Source organism: Asparagus officinalis, chromosome 4 (genome assembly GCF_001876935.1).
Source record: "Asparagus officinalis chromosome 4, Aspof.V1, whole genome shotgun sequence".
Lineage (NCBI taxonomy): Eukaryota > Viridiplantae > Streptophyta > Magnoliopsida > Asparagales > Asparagaceae > Asparagus > Asparagus officinalis.
In genome coordinates, this window is record NC_033797.1 from 9,898,406 (window position 1) to 9,920,423 (window position 22,018).

Sequence of the window (22,018 nt, forward strand, 5' to 3'; positions counted from 1 at the left end):
TAACATTTTACAGAAAAAAGTTAACATGTTACAGAAAAGAGTTAACATTTTTCAGAAAAGAGTTAACATCCACTGACATAAGAAAGAGGAGGGTAAATTCGGGATTTAAATCAGCTGATATGTCTAATCATGAGCTGGCATGTCTAATCAAGTGCTGAAATGAGCTGGAATCATGATGGAGGGGCTTGGCCATATTTTTTTCAAAAAGGAGGGGCTAAAGAACATTAAAAAAAAGTAGGAGGGGCTAGAGCATATTGAAAATATAAATTTGGGGCCTAGAAGCAATTTTTCCAAAAAACAAACAGAAGTCTTGTATTCTCTTTTCAGAACCAACTAGGGCACTATTCTACGAACCAAACACAAAAGAAAAAATTTAGATCTTTGAAAAATTCTTAGATTTCTAACATTAATTGTCACAATCCAAAATACAAAACCAACATCCAAACATGAGAAAATTGATATAACTTCTATCAGGGCCCAACCCCTGACCACTTCTTTTACCACCCATGAGAACAGAGTCAATTAACGGAGGAGAGAGGGAAACATAGGAGTTTGAGGAGGAGAAATTGGAGAAGAATAAGAGGTAAGTCTGTCATCTCATTGTTTTGAGAAGCAAACTATTATGCCTCTCATGGGTTATATACACTCTCGTAACATGATTCTCAGCTAAAAGGCACTTAGGGGCCGTTTGGTTTGTGGATTGTATTTTGATGCATGTTATGGCTCTTGAAAAATTCATACTCAAAAGTTTTGTTTGTTTGCAATGGATATTAAACTATATTTTGTGTTATGGATAAAATCTAACCAAATTTTGTTTGGTTGCGCATCCATTTTGTTGACGATATGTGACTAAAGTCACAAACTTTGGTGAAATCAACATAATTTTAGGAAATTTCATTTGATGCATTTATCCTACATGGCAACTCCAAATTCATGGCATAACAAATAACAAACAAAAATTGTATTTGATAAAAATATAGTATTTTAAGCTTGTGTGTTCTAGTTTTCAATACAAAACACATCAAATACATGAAAACAAATAGCCCCTTAAATGCCCTTTTCTTTTACCAACTTTACACTTAAAACCCTAAGTTGTAAAAAGTAGCACTTTGATATGATAAGTTGTAAAATAATGGTACTTTACTATCCTAAATTGTAAAAAATTGCACATAAATACCCTATTGTTTCAACACTTTTACACATATTCTAAATTGTAAAAAAGTAACACTTTAATACATTCTGTTAGTTGTTAGGTATTTCTAAGAATATTTTCATGACAACTGATAAAAGGTATTAACATGCCAAGCATTCCGACTTAAAAAATTAAAATATTACGTTTTACAATTTATGATATCTAAATGTAAAGATGGTGAAACACATAATTAAATGTCATTTAGCCCGTGATCCTCTATAGCTGTGCAACCTGGGTCGTGGGAAATGGCGATCTGTTAAAGTGGCGTTATTAGTTTTGGCCTTGCGGGCTTGGGCCTTATCCATTAGCGAGTGCCATAGATAAGTTTGTTACCTCTTTATGGATCATCTCCACTTTTAAATGCAGTAAACCATTTACTTTTTATTATACTCGTTGATTTTTTGGTAAGTGACTGTGGTTTATTTTAAACTTAACATTCATCTCACCATATTGTGAATCACACTTATTATTTTTAATAACCCAATCCGGAATTAAACTCAAGACCGCAAGAGTCGTAGTGGAACCTCCTGACCTTCTAAGTCGCTTATGGTGTGTTATTGCATTTATTTCTGCTTTGCACTCAAAATATAAATCATAATTATTTACTAACTAATTAATAATTATAATTAAATAATGGTCTCTTCACTTTTATTTTTCGGTTTTTCTATAGAGTACTCATGACACTCTATAAGAGAAGAGAGAGATAGAGAGGTCCCCTATTTTGTATTAATTTCTGTGCATAATTTATTTCTCTCTATCTCTTTCCTCTCTTATAGAGTGCCCATGCCCATGGGCACTCCATAGAAAAACCAAAAAAATATATATGAGGGATTTGTTGATTTATACTTGATCTTGGGATGGGGATGGGTAATTAAGAGCCTTGGCGTGATTTGAGTTAGGTGATGAAGAATCTTGGTGTGACTAGGGTAGGTAGCTTGGCGTGTTAAATAGTTTGGTGATGAAGATTAACGATCCTTAATTAACTGTTTTAATAAATGTCTATAATGTAGGCTAAATTATCCTGTTGGTATTCTAACTTGATCATGTTTCTGATTTAGTCTTTATTTCTACTCCGATATTAATATGGTATTTTAACTTGTGCCCCGACGACAATAAGACTTTCCCCCCTCACCGGTGGTAAGAATTCTGGCGAACTGGATTTTTTTTCTTAGAATATTTCTTCCATCCCTTTAACATATCAAATTTATTAAGTCTTGCACTATCTTTCTCCTTCAATATCTCCCAATTCAAATTTCTTCCACCCATTTATCTAATAAGATCCACCTTTGAGCCTCTCTTTCTCCTTCAAGGCTTCAACCTCTCTCAATTCAAACCTAAACTCTAATCTAACCCAACAACATTCATCCAAGTCGATACCGATTTGAATAAGGGTTTAGGTTTAAATTGGGAAAATTTAAAAGATAAAGACGGGGCTCCATTGGTGAGAGAAAAAAAAGAATGAAGAGGATTTTATTAGCTAAAAGGGCGGAAGAAATTTAAATTAGGAGGAGGGATGGAAGAAGAAGAGAGAGTAGACTTAATAATTTTGATTGGGGCTCCATATGGGATTTAAAGAAATTTTCCTTAAAAAATACAGTTCGTCAGAAAAAGGCTTATTATCACCGGGGAACAAGTTAAAATATCACATTGACACCAGAACAGAAATAAATAGCTTATTGAAAAAACAGGATCAAGTTAGAAAACCGATTTGATAATTTGACCCTAACATATATATATAACTTAAATTCTTCTTTATTGTTAAAATCTTTAATCTGTGTTGGTTTTGATTGCTCTCAAAAGAAAAGGCTGATTTTTCTGTTATTTTGTCTTCATTTACTTCAGCTCCTTGCTAGTTCTTACATATAAGATATTAGATAATGCACGAGACTTCAGTATCAGCGGGAGTAAGTAGGTCTGGTTCGAATCAAAATATGACGTTTACTGTGTTCATAACTTCATATTTGTTTATCAGTTACGCAAACAAATGTACAGGTAAAAGTATTGTTAGTCTAAGTGTAGACCCAAAACTGAAGTCGATGCTGGAATCAAGAAGATGAAGCAAAACGAAGGAAACAGGAAAACTGAAGTGTGGTCGACCGTGGTGCTCTCGGCTGTCGACCGCGAACCTGCACGAGACAGGAAAAGTCTCTGGACTTTTTCCGGTTGATCGCGGCAAATGGTCTGGTCGATTGCGAGACCCTGTAGGTGTTTTTTGGGTTTCTGTCGTTTATCCGGTCGACCGCGACTGGTTCGGCAGTCGACCGCGAGTCGAGCTAGCAGTTTTCTAATCTGTTTTGAATTCTGTTTGGGCTGGGATTCATATATATATCTATATGTTTTCTAGGGTTAATTATAATGTGAAAAACCATCAGAAAGAGTAGAAAAGAGAGAGAATCTCAGAGAGATTAATCTCTTGTTTGAGTGTTTGTATTCCTTCTTCAATTAATCAAAGAGATTGTGTGGTGTGGCTCCCGAGGACATAAGCACGTTGTCGAACCTCGTTAAATTCGTGTGATCTCTCTTGTTCTTATTTCTGCAAGTTTTTATCTTTGATTTGTGATGAATTTCTTTCTTGCTCAACTTTCTAACAAGGTACGGAGGACAATGGTTCGATTTGATTGTTTCGAATCCCCAACAAGTACTCCTACTAACTCATAGTAGGAAGCGCAAATAGATCTTTCATCTTGTATTGAACAGATTGAAAAAAAATTATATCTATTGTTGAATTGCTAAAAGATCATGCAAAGATAATATTAAGTCCGATCATCTAGAATGATCTACGATGTATGAATAGAGAATGATAGATTAACCACAGTCATTTCGACCATACGAACATAACGAAACGTGAACTCGTGTTACTTAAAAATTTTCAAAGATGTTCGTAGAAAGACTTCTAAAATGTAGGGGAAAACTATTTTATAGTTTTATCTTTTTTATTTATTTTAGAAAATAGTGATTACTAAATGCCATCATACATGGCTACGAATGCTATCAATTAGTGAGACTTATAAACTATTTTTCAACTTTATCATTATCTTCGGAAACAAACATATATAATTCCTGTATTCTCTTTCAACCAACTTTGCCGCTATTCTACAAACCAAACAAAAAACGGAGATTAGAGCATCTCCAACAGCTTCCTCAAAATTTTCTCCAAAATGGAGAAACAAAAGTCATATTCTCCAAATTATTTTTGCTCAAACTCCAACAACTTCCCCATTTTGAAAAATCGTATTTATTACAATAATAAAGCTCTCCCCAAAAATTTGGAGAATGCTGCAGATTTGGGGAATGCTCCCTATTTTTTCTCCTCCTTCCCTATTTTGGGGAATGGGATGGGAAATCTGTTGGACCAAAAAACAGCTCTATATTCCCCAAAATTGAGTATTTCAAGAAGATGAGGAAGCTGTTGGAGATGCTCTTATGGATCTTTGAAGATTTCTTGGATTTCTAACGTTCTCATAATACAAAATACGAATCCAACATCCAAACATGAGAAAATTGATCAATATATGTACCTTCTATAAGGGCCCAACCCCTGACCCCTTCCCCTGCCAACCATGAGAACAGAGTTAGTTAACAGAGGAGATTTTGGAAGAGAGGAGGAGAAATTGGAGAAGAAGAAGATGGAATTTTTTTTTTCCAATCTCATAAATTGAGAAGAAAACTATTAAGCCTCTTAGTTATGTACACTCTCGTTACATGATTCACTTTTAGCTGTGCAACCTCCGTGTGCTCAAAGTTGTTGCGGGAATTTGTTGGAAGTCGTCTATGGCATGAATGGTCGTGGATCTCGTGGGCTTGGGCCTTCTTCTGTCAGGCCCATAAATGCCGCTACTTTTTATTTTTGAGAGAAGGCCTGAGCCTCGCCCTGAAGGCTATTTGATATTAGAAGGGGTTAGTTTTATGGCCTGTTTGGATGGAGGTTTGAGAGGAGGAAGAGAAGGAAAATTTTATTTTAACATTGTTTGAGAGTTTTATTTTAGAGGGTAGAGGAGGGGAATGGAGGGGAAATTTGGCCTAAATTTTTACACCTCAAATTGGGGTGTAATAGAGGGTAAGGGAAGGAAGGGGAATTTTCCCCCTTCATTCCCTTTCCTAAAAGTAAACCCCCAAACACACCATTAGAGAACCCCCGTCAATAGGGTAGGGTGCCTAGAAGACACCCCAGTAATTTTAATTTGACGGAACTCCTTTAAATTTTGGGAGTCGTAGACAAACTCCTCACCATAAGTTTTTTATTTATTTTTATTTAGCCCTCTTGAACTTTCTCACTTTACTCCTAGAAAAAACAACATATGTGACTTAAAAAAGACCAAATTACTTGTCAATTATAAAAAAACCACCCCCATCTTTCGCAGGATGAGAGAAAGAGAGGAGATAGTGGTAAAAATATTGTAAATTAATTAGGATCCTTTTTTATCGGTGGGTGTTTCTTTTTAACTTTTAAAAAAAGTATTTCAGCCATTTTTCATTTTGAAATTGAGAAAAGTGAGAAATTTTGTGAGAGATGCCGAGAGCAAAGTTGAATTTAGAAGCCGAGGAGAGTTATCTGAAGCACCCCCAAATTGAGAGAAGGGCTTCCTCAAATTAAAATAATTGAGCGGGCCCGCTGAAATGGGGTTTGGGCTCGAGTAAAAAGCGGATCTAGGTTAGATGTTCGGAACACCCGACCCATTAACACGAGAACCAGCGAAAACCTAGGTTCCACAGCCGGCTTGACGAGAGCGCAAAGACGTCGACAACCCAAATCCCTGCAAAAATTTCAACGGAAAGATCTCAAAAATTCAATTTCCCCCCCTCTCCCTTCTGCCTCAGTTCTATCCAATTGAAACCAATATCAAAGAGGAAGAATGCAAACATCTATACGGAGAACGATACCCAAGTTGAGAAATCCCTCACCCTCTTCTCTCCACTCTGCGCAATTTCATTCGACTCCCATTTTGCTTGGCAAATGGAACAGCAGCAAGGTTAGTTTCGTGGGGGAAATGAGTTTTTTTTTTTTTTTTTTTTTTTTTTCTTTTATTTTTTTTTTTTTTTTTTTTTTTTTGCTTTCTTTTAACTGCTATACGTATTTGGATGGATGGGCATTTGGTAAATGAAGTACCAAGTTCAAGATTCTGATAAAGTTTGCATTTTGAAGATTATAACGAGCTCGAGCGCATCAAATTTGGGGGATTAAAGTTAAAAGGGAGAAACTTTGGAGTGTATTTTTGCGCAAAATTAAACTTTCAGGGTATAAATCAACCCTATAAATAAACTAAGTAGAAAAATTTTCAATATATAAACAACAAAGATTGCAAAGGCTTTATCTATCTGCGTTTGTGGCTGACTGTTTCTTTCATCTCCATTCGATATCGTTGATCTGATTATAATGGTATCATGTTAAGAAATGGAATTACTAAAACTATAGGATTAAGCATATAACACCTTTGCACATAAGATAGTAATATTTTAGTTTAGCAATGTTCATCTCCCTGGCCACCTCCATAGTAATGTTGAAGCTTTGAGTTTGTTGCATTTACTCTTAACTTCCTATGTCGAAACCTTTTTAGATATATTTTTCCTAATCTCAATATAAGTATATGCTATGAGAATAGTAGTGTTAGCAGCCCATGCTACAATATTCACGTCACCTAACTTTGAAAATCAACCTGTTAGCAGCACATGCTACAATATTTGCTTTCTTTTGTCAAATGATCTTCCTCTCCAGCTTGTTAGATTGTAAGGTTTCATGCTTTAATATATTCATGGAAGCTTTTTATATATTGTGCATATTAGTGCTTCACTGATAAAACATTTGCATTTGTAAGTTCAAGTGTGTGTGCATAGGTACTGAGCTACTGAAGTGATTTTTCCTGTTTTTATTTTCTCGGCGATGCTAACTTACAAGTTCTAATGCTGTGTTGTACAATTTCCTTTCTAAGGATGCAGGAAGAGGTCAGAAACCATCTAAGGTGCACAATCTAAAACTACCTATCTTTATGTTTTGTTAAGCTTAATTAATGCCTACATCATATTCATAGAGGTCATGATATTGTGGATTGAGGTGAAAGCTTACTAGAAGTATACATACAGTCATTTTTTTATTTAAAATATTGATAAAATTATAAGAAAAGCACATTGGCTAATACATCTTTCTGTTTAATCCCTTTCATTATTGGAGTTATTTATTTTGCACAATTTTCTTTTCTTGTGTCGGCTATAAAAAGTAATTAGCAAGGAATGACCGGTACCACTCTTCCTGATCCAGGAAAAAAGCACGATAGATGTAGTCACTCTACTAAGGTAATTAGAGCGACGACAATTGAAATAGTTCTCTTAGGAAAGTTCAATTTATCGTGCAACCTACAAATTGTCTGTATGCCTTGCCGAACTTTTTTTTTAAATGAACAAAATTGATTAAAAATATGTGTTAGGTGAGATATTTTAATGTGATTTAATTACTTTAGGTAATTTGTGTTGGGAAAAATGGGGTTGATTGATTGACTTTTTCCCCTTCCTCTGTAGATAAAATGGCTTAATAAGGTAAATAATAATAAAATGATCAAATGAAATATTTAGTAGGACACAAGAATTTTTAATGTGGAAAACCTTTTGACTGAAGGTAAAAAGCACGGGATCTGGTCCAGAAAAATCTTTCACTACGAATATAATGGGTATACAATGTTTCCTCTCTAGACACTTGGCTAGAAGTCCACTAGCAACGAACATGATAGAAAAGATGACTTCTTCTACTTAGGAGAAGAAACACAAAAGACTAACACTATTTCTTTTCTCTCTCTCCAACACTCAAATACTCTATGATTTGAATATTATTTTTTCTCTTCGTTGCTATGATTCTTCTCTTTGCCTTTGAAGGCTATTTATAGCCTCAAACCCACTTATCTTTCGTTATTTTTCAAACAACGTGCATCACCCTTTGATTTTTGAGCCTGACCATTGCCTACAATTGTTGATTTTGAGTGTTTTCTAGAAAAGTGGTGAGACCCACTCCAAAAATGGCGGGACCAACAATTTGGAGAGAAAGGAGTTGATTTTGACAAAATTTTCTTTCTAGTTGTGAAGATGATGTCTATCAAGACAGTTTTGAGTCTTGCAGCATAGCCAGGATCTCGAGTTAGAGCAACTCGATGTGAAGACCGCATTCCTCCATGATGATTTAGAGGAGGAGATCTACATGGTGCAACCAGAGGGTTTCAAAGTGAAAGGCAAGGAGGATATGGTCTGCAAGCTGAAGAAGAGTATTTACGGGCTCAAACAGGCACCACGATAATGGTACAAAAAGTTTGACTCATTTATAGTGGGTCATGGATATACGCGTATAGTTGTAGATTCATGTGTCTATAATTGGAAGTTCTCTGAAGATAACTTCATCGTTCTTTTACTTTATGTTGATAATATGCTCATAGTTGGACATGATGCAAAGATGATTCAGAAGTTAAAGGAGGAATTATCTAAGTCCTTTGATATGAAGGATTTAGGGCCAGCACGTCAGATCCTACGCATGCAGATTATTCGAGATAGGAAACAAAGAAGGTATGGTTATCTCAATAAAAATATGTTGAACGGGTGCTTAAACGATTCTACATGAAAGGTGCTAAGCCTGTTAGCACACCTCCCGCAAATTACTTTAAGCTTAGCAAAAGAGAGTGTCCAACTACTGAAGAAGCAAAGAAAGTAATGACAGATGTTCCATACTCCTCTGCGGTTGGGAGTCTGATGTATGCTATGGTATGCGCATGGCTGGACATTGCTCATGCAGTTGGCGTTGTGAGTAGATATATGTCAAACCCTAGAAGAGAACACTGGAAAGCAATGTAGTGGATTCTCAAATATTTGAAGGGCAGTTCAAGATTATGCTTGACATTTAGCAGTTCCAAACCAATTTTGGAAGGCTATACAGATGCGAATACGACAGATGATCTCGATAACAAAAAATTTACATCTGGATATTTATTTATTTTGGTAGAAGGCACTATATCTTGGCAGTCCAAGCTGTAAAAGTGTGTTTCTTTATCCATAGCAGAAGCAGAGTATATCAAAGCTGCAGAAGCATGCAAAGAAATGCTGTGGATGAAAAGATTTCTTCAGGAATTGAGTTTGAAGCATGATGAGTACATTGTACATTGTGACAGTTAGAGCGCTATTGATCTCAGCAAAAACAATATGTACCATTCTCATATGAAGCACATTGACGTGAGATACACTGGTTACGAGTTGTAACAGAAGAGAAGCAGATGCTACTGCAGAAGATCTATACCGACAGAAACCCTGCTGATATGATGACAAAAGCAGTTCCCAAGGATAAGTTTGACCTCTGTATGAAGATCGTCGGGATGGATTTCTCCAAATAGTCGGGAGGGGAGAATTGTTTGTCCCGTCACTTTTGAAGTGAGTCCCACCACTTTTCTAGAAGACATGCTCAAAATCAACAATTGTGGGCAATGATCAGACTCAAAAATCAAAGGACGGTACACATTGTTTGAAAAAGAACAAAAGGTAGGTGGTTTTGAGACTATAAATAGCCTTCAGAGGCAGAGAGAAATATTAGAGCAATGAAGAGAAATTTTTTTTCAAATCGTAGAGTATTTGAGTGTTGGAGAGAGAAAAGAGAGAGAAAAAAGAAAAAGTATTAATATATTGTATTCCTTCTTCTGAATAGAAGAAGTCCTTTTTTCTATCATGTTCGTTGTTGTTGTACCGCTAACCAAGTGTCTGGAAAGGAAACTTTATATACTTATATTCATAGTGGAAGATTTTTCAGGACTAAGTCCCATTGTTTTTACCTTTAGTTGAAGGGTTTTCCACATTAAAAATTCTTGTGACATGTTGAATATTTCTTTTGATCATTTTATTATTATTTGCATTATTAATCCATTTTATCTACAGAGAAAGGGGAAAAAGTCAATCAATCAACCCCGTTTTTTCCTAGCAATTTGTTCTTTTTGGACCTTACCCCAAACAAAATCATACTTACTAGTTGGTGAAGTCAAATAGTGCATGTGTTTTTGAGATAGCGATGTAAAAGGCGGTCAATGTAAACAAGTCTACCAACTCTAGAAAGATTAGATCCTCTGAAGCAGCTGAGTTTCTCTGCACATCCACAATAGTATCGTAAGCTTTATCATAATTTAACTTCAACAGATCCGATGTTCTTGATGATAGCAATAATTTATTGAGCCAAAGAAACACTAATGGAGGCTGTCTTAGCTTCCTTCAGATCATGTACATCTTTTAAGCTATCTTCTAGAATTTTCATCAGATGATAACTCTTAAAATTTTCCCTTCATCTTTATTATAGCGGATTCCACCTTCTGTCTTTACTTTGAATCATGTAGCTTAATCTTTATCAACGATGTGTCTCTAGTGCAAAGCCCTCTTTTTTTTGTGCTCACTTTGTGCCTGTTTCTTCTTCATATTGCAAGCTATATTATGTTGGGCATGAAATCCTTTGCTGTGACATTTCAGTTTTTTTGTTCTTGCATTATGCTCTGAACTTATAGTTGAGAATTAATTTCCATTTGTAAATCATTTTTTCATCCCTTCGTACCAGCTTTGATGTGCATACCTTGATGATTGCCCTCTTAAATGCTAGTTTTTGTGATGCTGTTTTTGCATGGCAACAAGTGCTATCTCATATGCTCCATTTATGATCGGTGCTGATGAACTGATTGTCCAGAAGCTGTTTTTCGTTTTGAGCGCTTGTATGCAATACTTGTAGTCTACGTAAATACAAAATTACTCTCACTTGAATTAATTTGACAAATCATAAATACAGTGCTTACTGCTTAGAAGTATTTTAACCCAAAAATCACTGTTGTTATTATTGCAATGTATTTTCGTACTCTGCTGGTGAGAGGAATCGCTGTTGCGAGTGCAGTACATTCTGATTTATCTAACATTACATAGGCTCAAGTAAGATTTGCAGTTCGTCAGAAGCGTTCTGACACAAAAAGAGCTCTTAAGGACTTCCTACTCTATGGCAAATCCTCCAAGCATTACTCTCAGGTGTGCTTTTGTCAATACCTGTTCCTTACAATCTCTTGGATTTGCATTATCATGTTAAGAACAATTGATCTTTGTCAATTCCTCTTCAATGATGTCAAGCTAAACGAATTTAGTTTCTGGCTGATGAAAATATATCTGCATGATTATTTTACCCTTTTTGCCTTTTGGTTCTAGGATGACGGTTTTAATTGGTCTGCTGAAGAAACTGACAGACAAGATGCGAAAGCTAAAAATAGTTCACACGGATCGAAAAGCTCTGGGAAATCTAACCCCAACAGTTCGACGCACTCTGGCAGAGGCAAACACAAGAGTAAGATATTTTTTTACCATAGTGGCAATGTTATATAAATTTGGTTCAATGACACGTTTTCTGAAATAAGAACACTTTTACGAAAAACTGTTTGATTATATGAAAATAATGCTTACAGTTATTTTGCTATGGTTTTGGTCGCTTCTGTCATGTGGCATGCATAATCAGTCCATTCAGGCGTATTATGTGATGCTCAGATGAATAGTATATCATGATTCTCATATGCGTCTTCTATGCTTGAAGAGTATGAACACCTACGTTACCTAAATACTTCTATTAGGAAGCCGTACCTATACCCGACACATACCGTACCCAAACCTCTTGGACACTTCTTGAATATATGTATATGTTTGTTTGGGTGTACACTCAATTATATAATACATGTTTTAATTTAAAACATGCATACACGTGTTGGACATATATTCTACACTTCGCATCTATTTCTTATTATATTGATCTTATGTAAATGGAAAATTAATATTGATCTTATGTAAGTTATTAACTTTAATACATATAAATATACATAATATGCATATATATAGCTGTGTTCCCGTACCCTACCTTTTACAAATTTGCCGTGTGCCATACTTGTACACGTATCCTCACCAACACCAATGAAGCCTTTATCCCGAACCTTTAGGGTTAACTTGTGAGCTTGATGTGGAAATTGTGTAGAACATTTTTAAACTCACATGATGGGCTTTGCTGCCACTTGGATCCGTTTTCAATTTGCTTAGTATTTTACAGCATAGAGTTTCTAACTTCTTGTGGTAAAAGCCGATCCATGTGGGCTATATCCAATATTTGTAAACCACTGAATATGCAGCCGCGAGTTCGTATATAGTATGGAGTATTCACATACTAGATATTTACATCTATACATACTTTTTGAAATTTTTTTACTTTCTGATTTTCGTCCAATGTTTGCATTGTTCTCAATTTTATTATATTTCAAATGAATTCAATGACATCTGTGATTGTGTATCCACTGCGTATGTGCTATATGCATACTCACCTAATTAAAGTATAATACCACATGCTGTAGCATTGGACACTCCACTGAAGCATTGTCACTAAACCATTATATATATCACCAATAAACTGCATTATATTTGGCATCTTATTTCGAAAGATGTCAAATTGACATTGTATGTTGTTAGTATAACTGTTGTACAGAAATGTCGGTTGATTTGTCAAGATAATTATCCAACGTATATACATATACACATATTTGTGTAGGACTTCTGTTAACGTATTATGTTTGTACATCTCTGAACCAGGTTTCTGGAAATTTCTTTGCTCAGATCTGGACTAAGGCAGCAACCACTTCGTTACATTTCCGACTAATACTTCTCTGTATAGGGAGAGCCGACAAGATGATAATGCTGTTCCAATAAAGCTTTCAGTTGCCCTGTTTATTTTTACTGTATTGTTAGGCGTAATGCTTGGCTAGACTACATATTTTATACTACTATTTGACCACAAAATACAAATGTGTTAGATCCTTAGAGAACCATATTACTTGATAGCCGTGGAAGGACCCTACTTTTTGTATCTTATAGTAGTATAGAATTGGGAAAAAAATCCAAATCCATACATATCCTTGAATTTCTCTGGCTAAAATTCTATTTCTTAAACAGCTTGGAGACGGAAGCAGCAATTTTATGACATAGATGATGACGGCTTGAATCCAGAGAATATTTTTACAGCTACATTTGGAGGGCAAAAATGCTACACTTGGTCCTTCACATGGACAGAGAATTTAAATTTTAACAATACATGGAGGGGATTTGACTTCGGCGGCGAATCAAAAAAGGAAAAAGCTCGGGAAAAATTCTGGAATGAAAGTGATTTTGATGAGGATGAGGAACCAACAAGGGATGTAGGTTGCCATGCTCATAGGGTCACTCTTGGCTTGCCGACTACTGGTCCCTTAAAATTGGATGACATTAAAAACGCGTAAGTAATTTTAAAGATATTGCTTAGGTTAAGCTCTTAAACTCTTTGTATAGTTGTTTGATCTATGTATTATGTTGTGCAGTTTCAGAACTTCTGCTTTGAAGTGGCACCCTGACAAGCATCAAGGTCCTTCACAGGTAAGTGAGAAAATTGAATAGTTAGGCTAGCACTGAAGAACTTCGATAAAAATTAAAGTTAAAGATTTCTACTAGCAAGTTATTTTTAAGAAGATTTTATTGAGAACTTACTGGTTTAAAACTAACGATTTTACTTGTTTAAACCTAAATTGAATAACTTGTTCGTTTTAATCTTATATAATTTATCCCTGAGCCTCCATGCGGATTTTTCTTGGCATTTCCCAACATTAGAATTCTCATCCCGGAATCTCCATCCAGATTTAAAGAGTGGGGGGCGGGGGGTAAAGGGAAAAAAAAAGAAAAAAAACCCCCGAATTTTTTTCCCCTTTTAATAATTTTTTTTTTTTCCCTTCTTTTTAAAAAATCAAACCTTTTTTTTCCCCCCCCCCTCGTAAGGATTCGATTTAAAAGCATTTTTCTTTTATAAAAACCCTTTATTAAAAACTTGGATTTTTCTCCCCCAAAATTATTTTTGGGGGCAAAACTTTGTTAAAATTTGGTTTTACCAAAACCAAATAAATCTTATGGGGCCGCCCAATTCCAAGTTTTTTTGCTGGCCCGGTTTGTTGGTCGGTCCGTCATCTTAAACTAGGCATATGGCCGACACACTCTGAACTATAATCCAGATATAAATGTTGCATATTTTCATATCAACGCCAGAAATCTTAAACTTTATCTGCGAAGAAATACTGATTCACTAAATTAAAGGGAAATTGCTTGTAGAGTCTTGGATTTGGAAATCTATCCATCCATCCTTCTCTAAAAAAGTCAAATGCACAAGACTTCTTGGGCTGTAAAATAAAAATAAAAAGAGATGTTCATTTACACCCTTGAAACCACTTTACAACTCATCCTCTTTTATTCTTCCTTTTTTGCCCTTACCTTCTTCTCTTTTCATTTTCTTTTTCTCCTCTCACCCAAAAATTATCAAAATTCCAAACCCATATTCTTGCCTTTGATCGCCATCGAATGCATCAGATTGTCGGTCTAGGGTTCAGTTCATTCCTCTCCTCGATTTGTAATACGCAAAAAAAGGTGAGAAAATTTTGATGGTTGGGCTAACTAGATTAGCGATTTGATCTGGCTTGTTATAATTGTGGAATTGTTTGTTGGAATCACTGGAGAAGATAAAGAGAATTGTTGATAATTGATGATAGGCCTAGGCGCAACAAAAGGAAAAAGTTGATCATTATCATTATCATCCATGGAAACCAAGGGTTTGTTGTGGGATTCATCGCCATCATTGAAAGAGTTGGTGCTGACTTTAATCGATTTGATGAGCTTGCTGTCGTTGTGGTAGTTGCTTCCCATTAGTTTTGATTAGGTTGAGGTCATCTTCTTCATTTTTTGAGTCTACCATATTTTGTGAGAAGTCATATCGTGTAGCTATGGAAGAAGAATCAAGAGGATTTTAGGAAATTTTTTAGGGAGGAGCCTAATCTGTTTGGGTGAGAGAAGGAAAAGGAAAAGATGAAAAGAGAAGAAGAAGACGAGGGGAAAAAAGAAAGAATAAAAAAGTATAAGTTGTAAATTGGTTTCAAGGGTGTGAATGAATTTTTTTTTATCTTTTCTTTTTTGGTTTTTTTTAGTCTAGGACGTTTTTGCGTTTAACTTATTTTAGAGAGGGTGGACGCATAGATTTCGGGATCCAAGATAAGCAATTTTCCCTTAAATTAAATAATCATCACTGATATATGTTGCTGATAATTTGAATCTGAACGCAACGTTTGAAAATGGTACAACGTTAACGCAGAAATATGCTTTCCTGGAGTCAAAATGTCAAGAACCCTGCCAAAATGGTTGTTCGATACAACCCTAGCAATTTGTATCTTCCATTATTTTTGTTAAACTCGAAATTATTCCTCCTTGCTTATTTGTGTTCATTGGCAAAGGTTATTTACTTTTAACGATGGTCCTTGTGATGATGCAGGACATGGCAGCAGAAAAATTCAAGCTCTGTGTTAATGCATACAATTCCCTGTGCAGTGCTCTTAAGGCCTCATGAGCCACCGACTGTTAGATTTTTCATCACATCGGAGTTCATCTAGAAAGATAAAGCAATGCATCATTCATTCGACATAAAGCGCTTTACTATTTGATTTTATCATGTAACTTAATAGTTTCGACGAGAACTTAATAATTATCCTGCTCCTCCTGTGGGCTGTATCACAGTTAGAACTCAGGACTCAGGACTCAGGAAGAGAAGGAAAGAGTCCCAAACCCATATGGGAAATCTGTCCTTGTGCAGATTGTGAAGAATGAACAACCGCAGGATCGACGACGAGTCAATGCCTGAAAGCCGTCCAAATCAATCGCCTCTTGGCCGTGCCTTCGAATATCCTCAACAATGTGCTTGAAGATAGAATACACTGGAGCATGACCTTGGATCGTCCCAATGACATTTTCAGTCTCACGCCAACCCAACCTTTCTAAAACCAATATCTTGGACAAAGCAAATAGTCTTGAGTGCTACCATGAACTTGGCCTGCTCTGCTTCCCTTCTGACAGTAATTATTTTGGAGAACGCAGCAAAGAACTTCCCTTTGTGATCTTGAACCACCGCGCCAACTCTGATAGCTCATTGATTTGAGAATAATGCTCCATCTAAATTCGCTTTCATCATTCCAATTTCGTAGGCCGCCATCTAGTTTAGGGTTGCATTCAGTTAGGATACGGCTAAGATATGATGCTTACCATATTCATATCTGCTTACCCATTTCAGATACGGATATGGATACAAATATGTATTGGTAAGGAAAATTCATATCCATATCCGCTAAAACCAGATATGGTTACAGATATAGGTGTGGATTTATAAGCGATATGCATGCGGATACAAAACGGATGTGAGAAAACTAGAGAGAAAAACATAGTTCATGTGATAAAGAAAAGTCGTTAATATGTTTATTATAACTAAAAAGCTAAGATTAAACATCTTGATCATCAAAACTAACCCACAAATCCATAACTTAAGAATCAAAACTATCGTAAAATCATGACTAATATGTATTCGGGTATTTCAGATACGGATACAGATATTTCACTATAAAACCATATCTATAACTATATGCTATTTGTAATATATTTGAGTAACCATGATAAAGATACGACTATGAATATTTTCTCTGATACGGATACGGTTTAGCACCCCTAATCTAGTCTCAATTGCCCAGTCCGCTCCTCTCCTTGGGGTTTCTTGTGCCTGCAGAAAGTCACATCGAGATTCGCTGACCATCTCTACAAGCCTTTGAACCTCCATGCTTTTGACAAATATTGTTGTTAGTATATACAATATTAACTTGTCTGTTTGTTATTTAAATGCAGTCCTTTCCATGAAAAGTTAAGAAAGATAATTGTGACCCTCACAATTTGATAATTTTTCCTTTAATAATATATGCGCAGTTAGACAAGAGCGTATTGTTAGTGTTTCCCGTTAAATTGGTTAAATGCTCTAATTTAGGACTTCTTTCTTGACCTCCATCTTCTTTTTCTTTTTTCTGGTGAAATTTGAGCGATATCTTTGCATTTTAGTCTCCCCGCTTCCTGCTTTGCATGCGGACATGGAGTCTGAATCTGTAGATGATAATTAGATCAGCGTATTAATACTCAAAGATGTTTAAAAAATAGCTCTTTAATGCTCTAAAGTTGTAAAAAAAAATTGGCATGTCAATACCTTCTATCTGTTGCACGCGGGAATATTTCTAAGAATATTCTCATATGATTAACACATGACATTTTAGTTATTGTACGGATCCTTATCATTATATATTTATCTACGCTTCACCATTTTAGTAATTTCTATTTAGGTGTACTTTTGTCATAATGGATTTTTTAAGGTGTTTATCAGATTCTAACGATGGACAACTCTGTGTGTTAACGTGCTACTTTTTTTTTTTACTTTTTAAGTGTAAATATGGTTTAAAAAGAATAGGGCATTTAAGTGACATTTAGCCTTTTTCTAAAGTCGGGAGGAGGTTAAACCTCAGAAGCGCGTTTGGCAACTCGTCCGCTAATTTGAATAAATAAATGCTAAAACTTAGATAAAGATTTTATAAAAATGTTGTATAGGATTGGCGGCCAATCATTGGCCTCGTTTTCTTTTTCCAGTTCGAAAATAAACTTAACTAGATTATTTTTGAATCGGCTCCATCTTATTATGCTGCCACTGAAGCCACGCCCCAAAAGCCCACCAGTTCATTAAATACCCCCACATTTTCAAAATCCCCAAACTCCGTTGATTAATAAGAGGGTGTTTGTTTCAAATCCTATAATTTTAGGATATAGATTTCACAATGAGATTTGAAATCCATAGGTGTTTTGTTCTGTGTTGGGATTTCGAAAATGTTGTTTGTTTCATTAATATTTTGAGATTTAAAATACTACAATTTGTAATATTTTGTTTGTTTCAAGCTCAAATTGTAACATTACCAAATGCTAAAATTTTATAATATGATGAATATGATATCTTGGTGATGTTACCTCCCACAAAAATATAAAATTAGGATTTGTCAAATCCTCTCCAATTGACAGGTAAATACATCAATTTATGGGATTTGTCGAAATCCTCTCCAATTGAGAGGATTTGACAAATTCTAAAAATTAGGTATTTTTTGCATTTTTAGAATTTAATATTTTAAAAAATTTATTAAAACAAACACCGTATATGAAATCCCAAAATACAAAAAAATAATCCCAAAACTTGTAATCCATAAACTTTTGGTGAAACAAACACCCACCCCCCCTGAATGAACCCCCAACAGAAACCCCTAGAAAATCCCCCCAAAACCCTCCCCAAAAAAAAAACACCCCCATCGATGACGGACCCCGCCTCCGGCTTCTCTCGACCCCGACGCCGCCGCAGCCCCGGCCTGATCCCCGCGACTCCGCGATCGGAGCCCTGAACACCATCATCCAGCTCCACTACGAGAAAACCCTAGAAAGAAGCACTCCATCGACCTCCAGAAGAAGCACCTCCACAAGCTCCTCCACCTCTTCCTCCTCCTCATCTCCCTCCTCCTCCTCTCCCTCCTCCAGCCCCGCCTCCGCTGCCGCCACTGCTGGCTCCCCCTCTCCGTCCTCACCCTCTCTCCTTCCTGGCCTTCTACGTCTCCGTCGCCAGACCCTGCGCCGCCCGCCAACGGCTTCAGGTACCAGAGCGGTGCCACAAGCTGACGCTGGCGCTGGCCACGGAGAGGCTGCGGAGGCTGCGGAGGGGGGAGGAGGAGGCGACGCCGCCGTCCGACTCGAGGTCTGCTACCAGGAGCCGCCGAGAGCTACCTGGGCAAGTTCAGGAGAGCTGGGCTCTGTATCTCGGCTTCTTGGCTCTTGTTTTCGGGTCATGGTCTGTGGCTCCGTCGCGGTCCTGTGCTTTTAGATGGAGATGGCGGTGCAGCGTTAAGGGCGGCTACACGGTTCGCGGGCGTATTTTGGTAATTATGGGGCTCCTGTTTTCATGGCATTTCAGGATGACGTCACCGTGCTGTAATTCGACGGGGGGTGGCGTCTGGGAGGGGCTTATTTTTTATTAAATGTGGACATTTAATTATGAAAATTAACCCTACAAAATCACGGTAATGATGATTAATTATGAAACTTATTGTGCCTTTTGTTTTGATGGTGTTTTTTGCCTAGCTTTTAATATCCGGTGCGTAGAATAACAATATCATGTAGGATTTTTTACATATATTTTTTTTTGCCTAACACTTGCTGCATCTGATATGCATTTTATAAAATAACATATTTCCAAACATTAGCTGTTGTAATATTTGCTATAATTTATTTTTGCAGTAAATCAAACGACGCTAAATAATATGTTAAAATGGGCTTGGAGATGTATTAAAATATCAACATTTAGCGATTCATTTTCAAGCAAGAATCTAGATTGAAAACTCGGAAGATTATTCCCACTTAATCTGCTATTGTGTCCTACTTTTTTATTTATTTATAGAACTATCATAATGTACTAACGGAGATTGTTGTTTTAATTACTTGTCTATTTTCCAATGAGTAGTGCTAAAGGGACCCCAAATAGGGGACCCCTGAGAGGACAGGCCTTAGGGGCGCTGATTTACTGTTCATGAACAGTAAATCAGCCACTCAGGGGCTGACACCTCACATGTCCCCTCAGGGGTCCCCTATTTTGAGGTCCCTGAGGAGTTTTCCTTTTGCAATGGATGGTTGCGACTTAATTTTAAATTTTAATAATTTGTCATATTTTCCATGTGTTGCACACTTCACTTATTATTCATATAAGGGTTTTCCGATATTAATCCTCGGAATCTTTCATGTTCTGAAATTAGTATCTCAAATCTTTCATGTTTTGAAATTAGCCCTCTAAATTTTTAGAAAATTTTGAAATCATTCTTTTTTTTTTGTCAGCAAATGTTTGGAAGATTTTGGGGGGACTAATCACTAATGTCAATATACTTATAAGATTTTGAACTAATTCAAAACACTTAGCTATTTAGAATACTATTTTCAAAATATCAAGATTTATGGGGAACTAATTTCGAAAATATGAAAGATTTAGGGGACTAATAATTGACAATTGCAATAAGAAAATAGTGACTTCTTTGCTAATTTGAGTAGTAGTAAAGATTGTTGTTTGCAGGTTTGGCAGTGGACAGCCGGACTGGGCCTCGTTTGAAGTTTTGATTAGACAAAGACAAGACACGGTCGACTCCCTCCGAAGGCGGGGTCCACTTTTGTGGTTCCCCTCTTATTTTGCACTTGTTTCGAGGATTAAATTTAAGCACCGGATCGAGATCCATGAGTATGTTTGAACTGCATTATGTTCCCTCTAAAATAAAATAATTGAAAGGAAAAAAAAACTCAAAATGTTTGAACTACTTTCTTTATACATGCCTCAGGCGTTATAATTGACATTCATTTCTCCTTAAACACCACTGCTTTCTTAATCGGAATATTTTGTTTCTCACCTTTATAGGAAATGTTTTTCATCCAAAATATGATTTCCTTATATTTCTTAAAAAATTATAAGAAAAGTTTTGAGAAGTTAAAAATTAAGTATAATTTTTCTTGTTTTTTTACTTTGCTTGTTTGATTCAAAACAAGAAAATAGCCCATAACTTTATAGAAAATAGCCCATTACTTTATAGAAAATAGAAAGATTTTCTATAATTTATAGAAATTGAACCAAACACCCCCTAAATTTATAGAAAAATGTTAACTTTATAGAAAAGTGTTAATGTGGTATCAGATTTCTGGGTGATTTTTGCTCATTTTGAGAGTAAATTGATTTCTGTAAATTTTGGTACTTTTTGTACTTTACAGAAAATATTTCTGTGATTTTTTTGAACCAAACACAGTTTACAAAAATCTACAGAAAATTTTTAATTACAAAATTGTCATTGTTAGGTATTTTAAGAAAACTTTTCTATAAAATTGTGCAACCAAACACCCCCTTAGAGTATCTTATCAAATAATTATTTCCAGAAACACCCTCTCTACAAAATAATATAAAAATTAAAATTTAAGTTACGTTACTTAAAAACAGTTTGGTCATTTGAAAAAATATCAATAATTATTTCTATTTTTACAGGTTATAGGATGAGGGATATAATTGTCTGAACACAATTTAGAAAATAATTAACATTTACCCCTGCGATGCACGAAACTGAGTATTGCAATGTTGTTGTGTGCGTGATTGTAAGTGAATAGTCAGTGTCAAAAAAAATTTGATGATTTTAAATTAAGTTAGATGCAGAACGATAGAAGTACAGAGAAGAAGAAGGAATGCGTAGATGAAAAGAGAAAATTAATAGAAGATAAAGTCACATTGGCTGTAATTTTGTCACCGAACATCTGAGTATAGCAAGCTCCTAGAAAAAATAGGAAAAATGCCCCAGGTACCCCAAATAGGGGACCCTGGGGTGGGACAGGTGAGGTTTCAGTCTGGGAGGCTGTGATGCACTGTTCATGAACAGTGCATCACAGCATGAACAGTGTATCACACCCTCCCAAGCTGACACCTCACCTGTCCCACCACAGGGTCCCCTATTTGGGGTCCCTGTAGCAGGACTCAAAAAATAGTACAGATAATATGAAAGGTTTATTATTATCATAGAATAGGGCTTTTTGCTTATGAACCCAAAATTTTACTCTTACGAAAAATCTCACCAAGTTCTGTATGTTCCAATCAACCCATAATACAAATTTATTCATTTTTAAACCCAAAATACGGAATACAAAGGATGTATAGGATACATGGCTATATGACCCAAAATATAGCTATACAACTTAATTATGTTGTTGTACACTCTATAGTATTTAGCTATATAACACTTAATGTATATAGCTATACATCCTATTGTACGTTGCTAGTGGTTGATGTAGAAAAATTCTCTTAGGTCAGACGACAAGTATGTATTTATCCAAAAATTAAAATAG

At 35.8% G+C, this 22,018-nt stretch overlaps 2 protein-coding genes across 3 annotated transcripts; both read left to right on the plus strand.

Annotated features, from left to right (window-relative positions):
- LOC109836573 lies at positions 5,837-16,165 on the plus strand. 2 transcript variants are annotated; one of them, XM_020404521.1, is made up of 7 exons: positions 5,837-6,162; positions 7,120-7,149; positions 11,105-11,203; positions 11,378-11,513; positions 13,154-13,472; positions 13,555-13,609; positions 15,540-16,165. In XM_020404521.1, the coding sequence occupies exons 1-7, from the start codon at positions 6,046-6,048 to the stop codon at positions 15,612-15,614; spliced, it is 831 nt and encodes a 276-aa protein (XP_020260110.1). In that variant the 5' UTR covers positions 5,837-6,045; the 3' UTR covers positions 15,615-16,165. The 2 variants fall into 2 exon arrangements, with proteins under 2 accessions (XP_020260110.1, XP_020260111.1); XM_020404522.1 differs by having other exon boundaries at positions 6,023-6,162; positions 7,127-7,149.
- LOC109838164 lies at positions 16,005-19,068 on the plus strand. The gene is given in 5 exon segments (XM_020406628.1): positions 16,005-16,116; positions 18,370-18,543; positions 18,546-18,691; positions 18,694-18,850; positions 18,853-19,068. Coding segments are annotated over 5 exon segments (720 nt in total). The 3' UTR covers positions 18,984-19,068.

What these genes read in the sequence shown, in the direction of transcription:
- LOC109836573 (XM_020404521.1), top strand. Translation starts at nt 6,046, where the DNA reads ATGCAAACATCTATACGGAGAACGATACCCAAGTTGAGAAATCCCTCA. An exon ending in GCAAATGGAACAGCAGCAAG is followed by an intron (nt 6,163 to 7,119) that starts GTTAGTTTCGTG and finishes TTCCTTTCTAAG; the next exon opens with GATGCAGGAAGAGGTCAGAA. An exon ending in TGGCAGAGGCAAACACAAGA is followed by an intron (nt 11,514 to 13,153) that starts GTAAGATATTTT and finishes TTTCTTAAACAG; the next exon opens with CTTGGAGACGGAAGCAGCAA.